The following is a 15,540-nucleotide window of genomic DNA, read 5'->3' as shown; positions in this document are numbered from 1 at the left end:
ACTGTGGGACGCTGTGCTGTTCTGTTTAGGATGGAAGAACATGATCCATGAGGTCAAGTTACTTGAATTCCTTTCGATTCTGTACATTTGATCTCATTCTTATCAATTTATCCATTGATTTATGAACCGTCTAAAGAGTCTTTGTACTGCCAAAATGAACTGTTTACATTTTATGTGCAATAATGAATGAAGCATATACATTAGATTAATTATACTTTTTTACAGTAATGTACACTGACCAACTCTTTCTAGACTAAAGGTGTCAAATGCATGTCAGCTTATATCAGATTGGTCATGTTTAATTTGATATTTGGTGTTCTCTCATAAGTGAGCTGTTTGCTGTGTTTATTTGTTTGGTTTGGTACGTTGTTTTTATTTATTGGATTTCTTTGACTTTATGTTGATGAAATATTCTACAAAAGCAGCAGCACACAAAGTAATCACTATATTAAATCAATGCATTATTAAAGAGAACCTTTATAACCTGAATCTTGAGTTTTTCTCATGTTTATTTTTTGCTTAGAAACACTTGATTGTTTTGGCCAGAGGGTGTCGCTATAGACAGTGTTTTACCAAACCTGACCCGACTGACCTTACACTGCTACAGGCGAATATGACAGTTGCTCTTTTGCATTTCTTTTTGGATTTCTCTCTTAATATGCCATTTTTTATTTTTAAAGAAAAATTAGTCAAAAGTGCCACAATCATGAAAAAATCATATTGCGGTTAATAAAACAAAATGCATTATAATTACAATGACAACGTGCCTCATAACTGTGACTACACTGTCTGTTTACATTACAGTCATTGTTGATGGCTATGGATAGGTGACCAGAGAGAAAAAATAAAACAAGCATTTTTTTTTATTTTTTTTTTTCATAAATAATCAAAGTTGTGTGTCAATTAAAGCCCACATATCATAGGCCTATATTTTATACATAATTATGTCCTTGTGACACAACAAGGTCAACCCCTTCACTGGGAGTTTTGCCAAATCTGCTATTTTTGTCCGACAAACAAACCAGACAGGAGAGTAGATTAACGTCGGTGGACTTTAACTTGGTGTGTATTGACTGTGTATTCTGATGTTCATTCATGTTTATTTCATGCTATAACTAGTAAAGAGGAAGAGATGAATGGTTATGTAAGTAGTGTTCAGTTTCCTCATATTAACATTGATTTACCATTTGATGAAACTATCATAGTTGGATAAATGAAGTTACCTACAGGCTGTTACAGTAGAGAGAAATAAATGCTGTTCTTTTGAACTTTCTATTCATCAAAGCATCCTGAAAATAAAATGGTTTCCACGAAAATATTCACGAAAAACTGTTTTCTCCATTGATAATAATCAGAAATGTTTTTTCAGCATCAAAATCAGCATATTAGAATGATTTCTGAAGATCATGTGACACTGAAGACTGGAGGAATGATGCTGAAAATACAGCTTTGAACACAGAAATAAATTGGGACATAGAAAAGCTATTTTAAATGAGTTTACTGTAGTTGTGATCAAATAATTGCAGCCTTGGTGAGCAGAAGAGCCTTCTTTTGAAAACATCAAACTCTCTCCAAACTTTTGAATGCTAGTTCACCTTTTGCACTTCTAGAAATACATTTTAGCCAATAGCACCATGAGGGGATTTTGTTGATGTGATACAATTAATCATTTTATTTCAGAATTATGTGAAACATTAAAAAAAAAAAAATGGTAAAGAAATATATTATTTTGCATTAACATTTATATTACATTTTACCAATTTTGGGGATTAAACAGAGCAAAAACAACTACACAGGAACTTAAAATAATTTATTGGCTTTCTAGTGGGCTGCATTTCAGATTAATGCAAATTCATGCATGCAGAGGGGAAATTCAAAAGGACTGGCCTCATCTGCATATTGTCCACATTTGAACCAATTACTGCAGAGAATCAAAACCAATTTGAGCCACTGGATGCAGAATGTGATTGACACAGACACAGAGGCGCTACAGTGTGTCTTTCTGTCTATGCTACACAGTTTATTTCAAATCCAGACTCTTTCAGATATGAAGGATCGATCAAACTTGATTGAAGCTTGACTAAGCAACATAAAAAAAGTCATAAAAATTGCAAGAGCAGAAAAGCGCTATAAACCAATGATTTTAAAACCGTTGAGTCACACCGACGTTATGAAAAGACTATTGTATCCCGAAGTGCTCAGACCTCTATTTATCTGGCAGACACATTGATTTGAACAGCTATGGAGCCATTGACCATCCTAGGATATCGTTTTTCACTTCGATCACATTTTAGACCAACTCGGTTTAATCTTAAGCCTCACGCTCAAGAAATCAACCGCAGTATGGAGCCGTTATGTGTTAATTTTTCAGAAAAAGTCATTGCCATCCAAAGTCCAAGCCTGCCATTTGGTAGAACTTGAGATTGTGGGGCTGGTAGAATTCCCTCAGTTTCTGAATGATCTCCGGGTTGATTTTAGGATGCGTTCTGCCTTTGGTTTTGCCCAGACAGTGGGGTTTGCTACTGCCTTCTGGCTTTTTGAGGCAAGGGAAGCCCTTGGTCTTGTTGAAGTAGAAGTGTTTATCTGTGATAATCCTCTGCAGGCCGAGGAAGTCCTGCACTCGGCCCAACTCGCCCGCCGGGTCACTTATCAGCCTCTCACCGTGAACAAAATGGATCTGCGAGAGCGGAAAGTAGGCCAGCCATCGCTCCAGGTGTCTGGCGTACAGGCCGATGTACAGCGGGCTCCAGAGAGAGTCTATCTGTCCCGTGGATCGGTTCTTGAACGTCAGACTCTCGAAGCTGGGGATGTCAGGCGTCTTAGAGATGATCTGGGTGTAGTCTGAAATGGCACGGGTGATGGGATCCCGCACCACCACGATCAGCTTGATGTTGTGCGACATGGCGTGGATGCGGCCCGGCGTCTCTGGGGAGACGAAGTATCTGGGAGTTTTCTCCATTACGATTTGGCCGTTGAGGGCTTTAGGCATCATGCTCCTAAAAAATGAGAAGAGCAGGGATACTTGATTACTATACACACAAATGCATGTATATTTATATTTAAGAAAAATTTGTTAAGTTTGTCAAATATTTGTTAAATATTTATATATAATATCAATTATATGAATATAAATATATACATGGAAATATTTTCAAAATATATACTGTATGTGTGTCATAATAAATATACACAGTACACACATATATATTATGTAAACAAAAACTTTTATTTTGTATGCGATTCATCGTGATTAATCGTTTGACAGCACTAGTTATTATAATTTACTAAAACTAAAACTTGAAGTAACAAAATTTACAAAATAAAATTTTACTGAAATGAAATAAAATATAACTTATAACTTAAGTTTCTAAATTGCACCGTAATTGAGCCGGAATGGCGCTAATGAAGTTACGGCCACGGGTTCAGTCCCGCTCAGAACACGGCTGTACATAATGTTAATTATAGTAATTATATAGTGACTATAGTTGATCCTAGAAATATTTAAATGCCCTTGTATTTGCTTAATATAGTTGTGTGTGTATTGTTGTTATAATTATTCTTGTGCACTGTTATTTATTATTCTTGTATGTATATTTCAGAAGCACACATATAATTGCAGTGGAGAATAAATGTTAAAGAAGAAACATCCTTACATTCTAACCGGATGTGCCATAGTGATAGCAAAACTTTCCTAACCAGCCCCAAATAAGTAATTGAACAGCTAAAACTGAAATAAAAATGAATAGAAACTATATAGACACATTTTATTTTATTTTTAAATGAACAAAAACACAACAAAATTACTCGTTTAAAATGAAAAATTTGGAAAACGGAGAAATACAAATATTAAAACAAATTTAGAATATGAAAAGAATATCAAATGTCTTACTATAAGAAAACAATTATTATTCTGATATGGATTTTCTACATAGAATTCACCATAAAATACGAACATATTAAAACTAAGAAAAGGCATCTGGCTTAGGATAAATGCAAAATGTAAATTACTTCTGCTGCTCAAAATTTACTTCAGATTCAAACAGAATGTATAAAATAACTTTTTATGATTGCACATTAATATATTAATTGTAGTACATTGTGTTCTTTTGTTTGCAATGTAAAATGCTAAAGCATTTCTCATATAAACATTTACTATTGTTAAAAACTATATGAAGAACATAAACAAACCCTACATTATCATAATGTCAAAGCAGTCAAAACTGCAGCCAAAAATTCACAAAAAAAAGTTTCCAAAAGGAAATTCCTCATTTGGGACACAACAGCACCATCTGTCTATAACACGGGTTAAGAGTGTTACTTAAGCTATATACTTAGTATGTCAACATTTTTTCTAGCTGAATATTGAATCATTTTAAATTAAACAAATGACAATTAAATTCAAAATAGTACCTTCAGACGTCTAAATGCAGGGTTATTATTAATAATTTAATTAAAACCATGAAAATACATTTCTTGAAATATAATACATGTCAAATGAAATAAAATAAAATCAATAAAAAAACATTAAACTTTTCTTTATTTCAGCTATAGTTGCCAGGGCAAAATTTCTTGTTTTTGTTTAGTAAGTTGAAGCAAATAATTAAAAAAATAAATAAATAAAATAAAAATCTAATGACATAAAATGACAAAATTACCAAAACAAAAAATAAAAACTTAAAAATAAAACTTTATTCTAAATATTAACAAAAACTATATTATATTATATCAATGATACTAAAATAACACTGCCAAATACTTTTTGCACTCTAATCTGATTACAATAAAGAAGAGTTAGGAAAGTCATCAAGTAAAGTAGACTTACTTTAGAAACTTACTTTTCCTTCCCTACCACCATCAATCTTGTGTTTCCACAGATCTGTTTTACTTAAGAGCTGGATCGCGACTGCCAGCCCAGTATTGATCATCTAAATCACATCACGCCCCCAGCGGAGGCATCAGAAGAGGCTCTGCGGCCCGGCGCACATGACCTAATGAGGTGTCACGGCGTTCTGTCCTCGAGCAGATCAGCCTGGGCCACACGCTCCACTGTGCCTCTTATTGGCTGTAAATGAGAAGTCAGCCGGCTCCGAATGTGCATCAGTAATGCTGCTTATCGTGCAGATGTGCAGCCGGCATCAATCACGGCGGGTTACCAACATACACGGGAAAACAAATGGAATGTGTGCGTGTCTTTTTTAGCGTTGGCAGATGGGACTCATTTGTTTTAAGTGGCTCACAGGCGCACCAACTTTAATGGTCCACCTGCACCCCACCTGCCTTTACAACACGACCAGAATGTCTATTTAAGGGACTCCAAGTCCAAATCTATCAAGCTCTGAGAAGTCAAATACACGCGAGTTGGTTCTAACAACAAAAACTGAGCGTGAAATGCCAGAACAGAGCAGTAAATAATGAAGAATGTGCTCAGATGAAACAAATTACTTTGAAGGAGTTATGTTTGATGAGCCTAACTGGAAGGTGAGATTGTGATGAAGCGATGGGTTAGCTGAAACTACAAGCAGTTCTGTCTTAGCTAGGTTGAGTTGAAGGTGATGGTCCATCATCCAGCAAGAAATGTCTGTTAGACACGCTGAGATGCGAGCAGCTATCGTTAGATCATCAGGATGGAATGAGAGGTAGAGTTGAGTGTCATCAGCATAGCAGTGATATGAAAAGCCATGTTTCAAAAGCCGAAAGTGATTCAAAAGAGCTGTTGATACTCAGAGATGGTAAAGGAGGAAATTTCCAATTATTAGAGATGAGCAGACCAGTACCTCCACATCCACCCACATATTTATTTTAGAGCTGCTTTGGACTTTTGGCTTGTGCTTGATTTGTGCATATGTCTCTCCTGATTCAGACCATATCACTTTTTCACAGGGGGAAGCAATATTATGGACTCGTTTTAGTTACAAATGTTTTGTTTCTTACAAACACGCAGATTTTGGTTTCACAAAATGTTAATTACTTGTGGATTACTGTGATGTTTTTATCAGCTGTTTGGACTCTCATTCTGACAGCACCCTTTCACTGCAAATGATGCAATGCTACACTTCTCCAAATCTGATGTAGAAACAAACTCATCTAAAGCTTGGATGGCCTGAGGGTGAGTACGTTTTCAGGGGTTTTTTGTATTCTTTTTTTTTGGGGGGGGGGGGGGGTTAACTATTGGGCAAGCAAAAATTTATGAACATGACCGTGAAATGAAAATGGTCATGAAAACTAGCTATGTATTATATAGTTATAGATTTATAACAAAAATATGAAATTTTACGACAAAGCTTTTACTGACATTATAAGTGGAGCTCAAGGGGAGAATGTAAATAATAATTGCATGATATGCCCCCTTTAAAAAAGCAAGTAATTGTGGAATTCCAAACTATGAGACTTACTACCACAATCAAGGACACTGTTTTTAAATGTATGAGGCTCAGTGGGTCAGACCAGATTGCATTTGATCAAAGAGATGACAAAGACGTACTGTCCGTCATGCTGTTCAGATGGGTCACTGAGGACGGGCCAGATGATGACTCTAGTGTCCTCTGGCAGGAGACAGACTCACATCGCTGTGCCAGCCGTCCCTGCAACGCCAGCTCCTATCGATACAACAACACGTCAGCCATGACAATCACAGACCTCCCTGCATTATCAATGACTTCATCTGAGAAAGCACTTAGCCTAAAGACTTCCCTGTTTACCTATGCCTATTATGGGGCCAGCAAGTCTATTAGATCCCGCCATTAATTATTCACTTGCTTCAAGCGATGTGACCGCTTCGTACTTGCATGTGCCTCTGAGAGTGTGTCCTCCAGCTAATGCAAGGATTTCTGATGTCCACCGACCACTGAACATTACGGAATACAGAGGAATGTGTTCAATAACACTGAATATGGGTCAATGCTTATATTTTTGCTCCATTAACTTATTCAAAAATATTCAGCAATGCTATATTATTATTTAATATACAACAATATTTATTGTATAATAAAAATATGAAACAAAACTTTACCAAATGCAATTCATATATACAGTGACTTAAATGCACCTCCTCTGATGAGCATGTTTCTGATTTCTGAAAGAAAATGTTGATATTTTTGCAAGCATAAAGTGAAAAATGTCAGGGTGATTCAGCATCAAAGGCTCTTAAAAGAATGAAAAGAAACTTTTTTAAGAAGTCTTTTATTATTATTTCTTAGAAGAAGAAAAACAAAGCTGCTTCACCGCATATTAGATATCTGAAAAACATTTCATCCATAGGAAATGACGTGTCAAGGTCAATAAGTGTCTTAAAAATATAATTTGACTTTATATGACACTTGCGACTGCCCAAAAACATCAATGATATTTCTGAATTGATAATTTGATATTTTCTTAAAAATGTTTTACTTTGAAAAGAAACCTTTAAAACATTTAAGAAAATAATGATGATTATGACTTAGTTTTTTAACTGAGTTTTTTAAAACCAGGAACAAATAGATATATTTTTGATATTTTACTAGATTTGTACTTTTTATTGTGGGCACAATAAGTGAATATATGTCCACAATTCAGTAGATTCTTATATCTGCTTTAAATTAATTGAGACAATCTAAGATAAGAACAAAGATACTGATCCAAAGGAACGTCAATTTAATTCAGATTAGCCTATGAGTTGAAGTCAGTTTATATTGAATATATGCTTGCTTGTGAGAATTTGCGTAAAACTTGAACAGCCTTTTTGTAATCTTGGCAAATGTTTGAATTGGCTATATGATTAGCTGGCATGATATTCTGAAGAATTAAAACGTCAAATATAATAGACACATTTTACAGAATCCAACACAAAGCCAGGCCTGATTCAGAACAGGTAAGTCTTTGTTAGTTAGATGTTCACAGAACATGAAGCTCAATCTAAGCAGTATGGATTGTCTGTAAGCACTGAAGCGGCTTCATTGTTTGGCTCATTGCTCTGTGTCGTCCAATCCCATCAGCCCACAGGAGCCGGTGGATAGGTCTCCCTTAATTGAGGCTGCATTTGGCCGGGCCTCTCTGAGGTATCCTGAATAAACCAAATGGTGCCGTGGGTATTGATCATGATGGGGGTATGGTAATGCGGGCCTCAGCTGCTGCGAGTAGCAGGTGGAGTTTGTAGATGGGCCACTCTATGGCCTCATCAGCAGCTTGCTGTGCACAAACAGATGTGAGGCAATTACCCTGTCTTCTGTCCAAGCATCAACTACAGCAATGGATGTAATAAGAATTTTTTTCATTCCAATGAATCTGTGTAATGGGATGATGAAGCCTTCCGTTTTTCATTTTTAGAAATGCTGACTTACAAATAAACAGCTCTCACACACCTGGGCGCTCGTGGACAGATGTGTTATTACAGTTTAAAGAATAGAAATGTTCCACACTGACATGGCTTGAATGTCTTTGTTTTAACATTTTAGCGGAAAAAAAAGCATATCAGCATATTTGAATGATTTCTGAAGGATCATGTGACACTGAAGACTGAAGTGATGATGCTTAAAATTCAGCTTTGCTCACAGGAATAAATTAGGCTACATTTTAACAGATAAAACAGCTATTTTAAAATGTAGTAATATTTCACAATTTTTGATCAAATAAATGCAGCCTTGGTGAGCAAAAGAGACTTCTTTTAAAAACATTTCCAAATCTTGAAGTACTTCATTTTTAGTAAAATGAAAGTAAAAAGTAAATTGGTCAGATTTTCCTATACGTAGTTACATATTTCTAGAAAATTTCACTAATTATTACAAAGGAATGGCGAGTAACTCATGGAATTCGAGACAAAAGAAGTTCAAAAGTAGACAAAACAAAATAGTATTTTCTTGTCAAATGCCCTCCAATAATCTTTGTTTATAATGTATTATAGTTGATATTTGACTCAGACAGTACCAAAAAAAAAACTACTAACTGCAAAAAAAAAAAAAAAAAAAAAGCTGACATGAAAATATTGAAATGCAAGACGTGTTATGAACTGTACATTTTTTGTGCAAATACTTAAACTAATTTTTCACTGCTGACACTTTGGAATAATTTGTGAGAAATAAGCATATTGACGTGGTAAAATTTGGTCAGTTCATGAAAAAATAGATAATTTATTGAAACCAATTTTTAAATATTAAATTCTGCAAAGCAAAACGGAATATGCACTTGCAGTAAGACAATGGGGATTAGGAAGTGTGTGTGTGTGTGTGTGTGTGTGTGTGTGTGTGTGTGTGTGTGTGTGTGTGTGTGTGTGTGTTGGGCCCAACCATCCGTTTCTTTGCATATAGAGGTCATTAAAGAGTCAGTCAGTTGCAACTGTGCCCTGTCCACTTCCTAGAAACATCCATCATCAAGGGGCTCAGACGCCAGATCTCCATTCCCACTCCCCTGAGACACCTAATGAGAGCTGAATTACCATTGGCCTTATGTTGATTCCATAAACTACAGTTTACTCACGCCAATAAAGACACCTAGCCAAAACAAACATATACAAAAACATTTAACACCAGACTCCCACATTATGCCATCAGGCATCTTTTCATGTAGTATTATATATAATAACTGACAATCAGATCTGGCTCTTGTAGTGCGAATCATGTTGTTTTGTTGTGTTTGTGCGAAAAGCATGTGGAAGTTGCAAAATCTCATCGTTTTCATTAGTATAAGCTCTTGTATTCCTCTATTTATATCACCATCCTATTCAGCCGCAGTATTTTGATGAGTCTATGTCCTTGTGAAGTAGATGCACTACTCATATAGACAGTGCATTAATAATTGATGGCCTCAAAAAATCTCCTCTCGGGACATGCCTATGAACTGCTACAAAGGCATGTCTCATTTCTGAATTACAAAACCAGGGATGCTCACAAACTACTCACAAACTAATTACGTTTTTTGGCGTGTAAACATATGCATGTAAAAAAAAAAAAATCAAACTCGTTTACCAAAATCAAGGTTTGGCTGTGAATACAAGGAATTTAAATGGCCATTTTAATGACTGCTCCATGAATTGCAAATGAATTCCCATAATGTGATGATATCAGATGCAACACCAGCAAACCAAATTGCAGCGTGTGATGCAGCACTATTATCGCAGTGAAACAGCATTCCAGAAGGACTGAAGAGAAACACGCTGCTTATTTTACCGGATAGTTCCAGGAAATCGGTTTTGAGATTTTCGGTTTGGCTCGCCTGTCCCTCGAGTACTTCTGAATCAATATATTGATGCTTTACAGACTTCAAAAACTGCAAATGTGTGTTTCAAAGCTCTCATATGATGGCTAATGTTTAGATCTCAAATATTGTTCGCGTTCGCCCTCCTTCTCGTGCACTATTGAGGGTGACTTACAGCAAATAGATTTCTTTAAAGGAAAGTGACAGTATTGGCGTTTGAAACTTGAACTCGGAGTCTCAGCAGAATAAAACCTCTTGTTAATTGTAACTGAATATAACCAGTTTAATTCTAGCGTGAAGGTCAAGCATTGGCGCCAATCAATCGTAGAAACACTACAAGGACAAAACTCCATCTATCATCTCGGCCTTGTTCTTTTCTGCCATTTATTCTCTTTGGAAAAGATCTGAATTGAGATTGCAAAACCAGCATCCCACCCCCACCTACACCTACAGATTTAATCTATGCTTGATAACAAGATTAATGACCGGTCCATTCCATTAGACACGAATAAGTCAGCATGGACAGATTCCAGGATCTGCGTTTGGCCGCTTATCTGTGGCTCCTCTGACCATATGAAGTCCCTGGCGCAGATCATTATGTTTGGTGGAAAATGTGACTCGGGTTAAAGATCAATTGACAGGTCTCACAATAATGTCAAGTGGCCTGTCACGCTGTGAGGTCCATCTGGTCCCGGGAAGATGACAATCTGCCTGCTCTCGGCTCGTTCGTCTGAGCAGAACACTGGGGATTTATGTGTCGAACACAAAGGAATATCAAAGCAATATGCTTACAGGCAAACAACAACCGTAGAAGTGTTTCAAAAGCTGTTTAATGTGGCCGCCGACACTAAACGAGCCGAATGCGAATTGACAAAACAATCAATCAGCTGCTTAAAAGGTAAGTAATTGAGTTTTGTCAACTCTCTGAACAGTTTGAAGGCAGCGTGACAGACCATAAAATTGAAAGCGAGACATTATTGAGGATACGGACAGAATCTCCAATGGGCTTGTTGATCAACCTGCCACTCTGTTTTCTAGACAAGCAAATAAATAACCGATTGACATGATGCCTAAAGCCCCGGTCACACTAGACTTGCAAAATTCCCTCGGATGCTGCAACGGTCGCGATATGATGTCGTGCTCTGCAGCATCTTTTTAAAAAGTTAAATTCAACACATGACAAATAATAATACATCTAAAATGTAAAAACACACAATCTACTACACTTTCCCGCAGTGCTGCAGTTTTAATTTTATGCTCTTTTAATTCAACTACGAGGTCATGCTGGGACGTATCGATCTGCTGTTGGTTACACGGTATCACGTGATGCTAAATCGTAGGGCACAGTTCACCAAGCTTGAACTTTGGAACGCAGTGAAATGCGAAAACTTTTCGCATGGGCTTGCATTTCTGGTCTGACGCATTCGCATGCGAATGAATGGAAGTCAATGAAACGAAAAGTCTAGTGTGACCGTGGCTTAAGAGCGCAAGGCCTCGTTCCCAACAATTGCAGACTTAATTCTCTATCCGCCAAATTTGCCAGACACTTTTAGATGTTTCAAGATACCAAGACATTTCAAATGCAGCAGTCGACACACAAGTGTTCTCAATATAAAGGAACATCTGGCAACAGCTCCAGAGATGATTAACACTGCCAACTATCCAGCCCCACTTCAGTGGATTGCAATAGCCAGATGGCATTATTTTTCTCACTCAAACCTTTACGAATATCATAACATGGCCTAGTGTTATACTGATACCACGCCTCGTCAAATAATATGCTTTTGGGAGTAGATTGCATTGAGGTCACACAGTGGTGAAATTCACACTTTTGGACAATAGCATTAGCTTGTGCAAATGTAACAGTGCCTGCCAACATATTACATAATAATATAAAGGAATGTATGACAACACAAGCTATCCTAAAGAAACACTGCATGCAAAGTTGCATAACTGTTTAGAAAAGTGTAAGTACACTGTAAATAAAATTTGTGACTTTGTATTGTATTCTTGGATAACAGTTCTTGCTTAGTTTTACTGTAGCAATTGCAATATTATTATGTCAACTTTCCAAGGAATCAGTATGCAATGCCGTGCATGAATAATGCGGTTGCATTTGACTATGCACTGGTTTATTTTGCTCTTGCAGCCATTGTTGTTATTTTGTTGTTACTTTGACTTATTGGTATGTAATGTTTTTATTGATTGATTGATTTAAATATTTCACCATTCAGTCATTTCATACCTTTCTCCGTGACTTTATTCTGCGGTATGCAAAAAAAAATATTTCACAAAAGTGTTTTTTGTCCTATAAAGGAAAGTTAATGGTGTTGAAAACCAAGATTGGTTCAAAATATCTTCCTCTGTGTTCCATACTGACATTAGGATGAGTAGTTATTTTTTTTAAGATTTATTTTTGGCATTTTGCCTTTTATTTTATAGGACAGTTACTTGACAGGAAACAAAGTGGGGGTGGATGGGGGCGCGGTTAAGGAAAGGTCCACAAGCCAGGATTCGAACTCGGAACAGCCGAACACCCGAGGATCATGCGCTGATTTGTGACTGCGTGTTTTGAGTTTGAGCTCCATCAAGTTGATTCTTTATCGTCTATTGTCTATCTTAAAAACAAATTTTATACACTATCATTTCCGTTTCTATAATGTGTGAATATGTCCCCTATAGCATTCTAAAACAAAACCAATCAGAGCGCCTTGTTATCACTAGTTTTATTTTGATTTCTCAAGTCTGCTATTAGCTTATAGAGCGTGGCTGCCGCTAATCTCGCTAACATTGCTAATACTCTGTTCACACACATTACCATTGTTTCACTGTTACTTGCTTAAATGGCGGATTTGTGTCTACCTTTAAGTGCAGGTGAGGACACATTTGAGCTGCATTCGGTGCAGCTGGAGCTGGAGGCCGTGAAGAAGCAGATCCGCGACCTGGTTGAGAGTTGAGAGAGCGGAGAGCCGCGCTGGAAACATCCCGGGCTGACGCTCACAAGTCCAGGGTAAGTATACAGCACGCTGCTAACACTCCCACCACCTCTACTCCGTGTGTTTCTCTGCACAGATCCTGTGCACCCAGGACGCGATCTTCCCAGATGTCCTTCACTCCGGCGCCGGGACGCCACGGACCCTGGGTGCACCAGCAGCAGAAGACGCGAGCCAGGCCCTGGGCGACGACCTCTCCCCCACCGCCGCCTCCGGTCTTCGAGATCTCCACCGGAACCGCTTCGCTCCCCTCCGCGAGACGGAACGCGACGCTGTGATCGTCGGAGACTCCATCATCCGGCACGTCTGTGCTACGTTAGCTGAAGGTAAAGTGCACACTCACTGTTTCCCCGGTGCTTGTGTTCTCGATGTTTCTGCGCAGATACCAGCGATCCTGAAGGGCGATGAGAGCATCGGTGCTGTCGTGCTGCACGCGGGGATTAACGACACCAAGCTGCGGCAGACGGAGACACTGAAGAGGGACTTCAGGAGCCTGATCGAGACGGTATGCCACACATCGCCCGCGACGACGATCATCGTGTCAGGACCGCTTCCCACGTATCGACGAGGACACGAAAGGTTCAGTAGACTTTTTGCTTTAAACGAATGGTTATTGTCATGGTGTAAAGAACAGAAACTGCTCTTTGTTAATAATTGGAATCTTTTCTGGGAGCATCCTAGGCTTTTCCGTGCTGATGGCCTGCACCCCAGCAGAGTCGGAGCAGAACTCCTATCAAACAACATCTCCAGGACGCTACGCTCCATCTGACTAGTAAGCCAATTCTCAAATAACTGCTATGATGACTTTTGTTCTACCCACTTAAAAGATAGAAGTACTTGCATTGTCCAATCTATACAGACTGTGTCTATTCCCCGAATAGTGAGGTCAAAATATAAATTTAATGCAGGATCTAGAAAAAAATCTGATCGTGATTAAACCAGAAAAATGCAAAATAAATGAACAAAAACTATTTTTAAAGCTTGGGCTCCTAAATATTAGATCACTCGCACACAAAGCAGTTATTGTAAATTAAATTATCACAGATAATAATGTTGATGTACTCTGCCTGACTGAAACCTATCTTAACCTGAAACCTGTCCCCCACGAGGATATTGGTACCTACTACGATGAGTAGTTCATGGCCGAATTTGAATTTTTGGGTGCCCTGGCCCTTTAAGAGTCAATAACCAAACATTGCTTCTTTTAATAACACACAGTACAGAGGTAACCCCCCCCCCCCCCACACACACACACACACACACCGCCCACCCCAACGCAATTTTCATTTTTGGATGCATAAAATAATCTAGCATGCTCTAATGTCACAGAAGTCCGAATTCAGTGTTATACTTTAAAGTACTTTAAAGCTATTTTGCAGTTCCAATCATTAACCACAACAACATGCAATTCACTCCTATTCCAACGCCAAGCGCGTTTCTGTGTCATTATTACCTGTACCAGCCGAGTCCGCGCATGTAGTGCCTGTCAAAGAAGTGCGGTTCGGAGCCGAGCGCGCGAATGTCCGGATGAAGCCTCAGGAACTCCAGGAGCGCACGCGTGCCTCCCTTCTTCACTCCGATGATGAGCGCGTCTGGGAGGCGCCGGCTCGCGGTCCAGTCCTTCCCTGAGCTGTTTCCATCCACGCTATCATCCGCCACATATTCAGGCGCAGTCAATATCTCTCTCAGCACGGTCTTATTATACCATCCCAGCGGTGAGTTCTGCGAACTGTCCACCAAGTCCGGCTCGCAGCATCCCAGCAGAAAGTAGAGGATCGAGACGCAGACGATGCTGAAGGAAAACATGATGACTAGTTTTTGCAAGAGTCTCCGGAGGTCCAGAGGCGCGTTGTTAAAAGTTGCCATCCCTTTGAGGACGCTCTGTAGACGGCCATTCTCTTCAGCACTTTATTCGCTTCACTTTGACCAGCTGGAAGACAAACGCGCGATTGACAGCGGGCGCGTCCCATTCCGAGCGCTTCGCGGAGCGGCATTCCTCAACAAAATCCGCTTTGTAGAGTGTCATCGTGTTAGTGGGAGATGGAGGGGACTCGTACTTCCATGCTTTGCGCGGACGGTAGAAACAGAGGTTGTTATGTCCGTGCAGGAGAGCGAGGATGTGACTGTCCCGGGAGGATTCCTGACACCGCTCTCATTCATTCATGAAAGTGCGCGCAGCGCTTCAGCTGAGTTTGATTGGAGGGTGACGGCTGAAGGCGGGTTTAATGCTGCTCTACTCATACATCATATGAGCATGGGGTGAAATATGGCATGCATTATTTTTCCATTATTTGGCCACAGTGGTGTGCATTCATATTTGCTCTCCTTATAATAATAGGGTTGTTTACCCCAGAAAAGTGCAAACAGAGAACTAAAAAAAAAA

At 38.7% G+C, this 15,540-nt stretch overlaps 1 protein-coding gene across 1 annotated transcript; it reads right to left on the bottom strand.

The window, feature by feature from the left end:
- Window positions 1–1,489: 1,489 nt before the first annotated feature.
- On the bottom strand, window positions 1,490–15,329 carry hs3st3l (heparan sulfate (glucosamine) 3-O-sulfotransferase 3-like). Its single transcript, XM_079397499.1, has 2 exons — window positions 14,611–15,329; window positions 1,490–2,996 (listed from the first exon to the last, which is right to left on the bottom strand). Exons 1-2 carry the CDS (start codon window positions 15,021–15,023, stop codon window positions 2,378–2,380), a joined length of 1,032 nt encoding a protein of 343 aa, XP_079253625.1. The 5' UTR covers window positions 15,024–15,329; the 3' UTR covers window positions 1,490–2,377.
- Between the last annotated feature and the right edge of the window lie 211 nt (window positions 15,330–15,540).

This window comes from Barbus barbus (genome assembly GCF_936440315.1).
Source record: "Barbus barbus genome assembly, chromosome: 38".
NCBI classification, from domain to species: Eukaryota; Metazoa; Chordata; class Actinopteri; order Cypriniformes; family Cyprinidae; genus Barbus; species Barbus barbus.
Note: the sequence above shows the minus strand (reverse complement) of the source record. Positions and strands in the feature narration are given on the sequence as shown.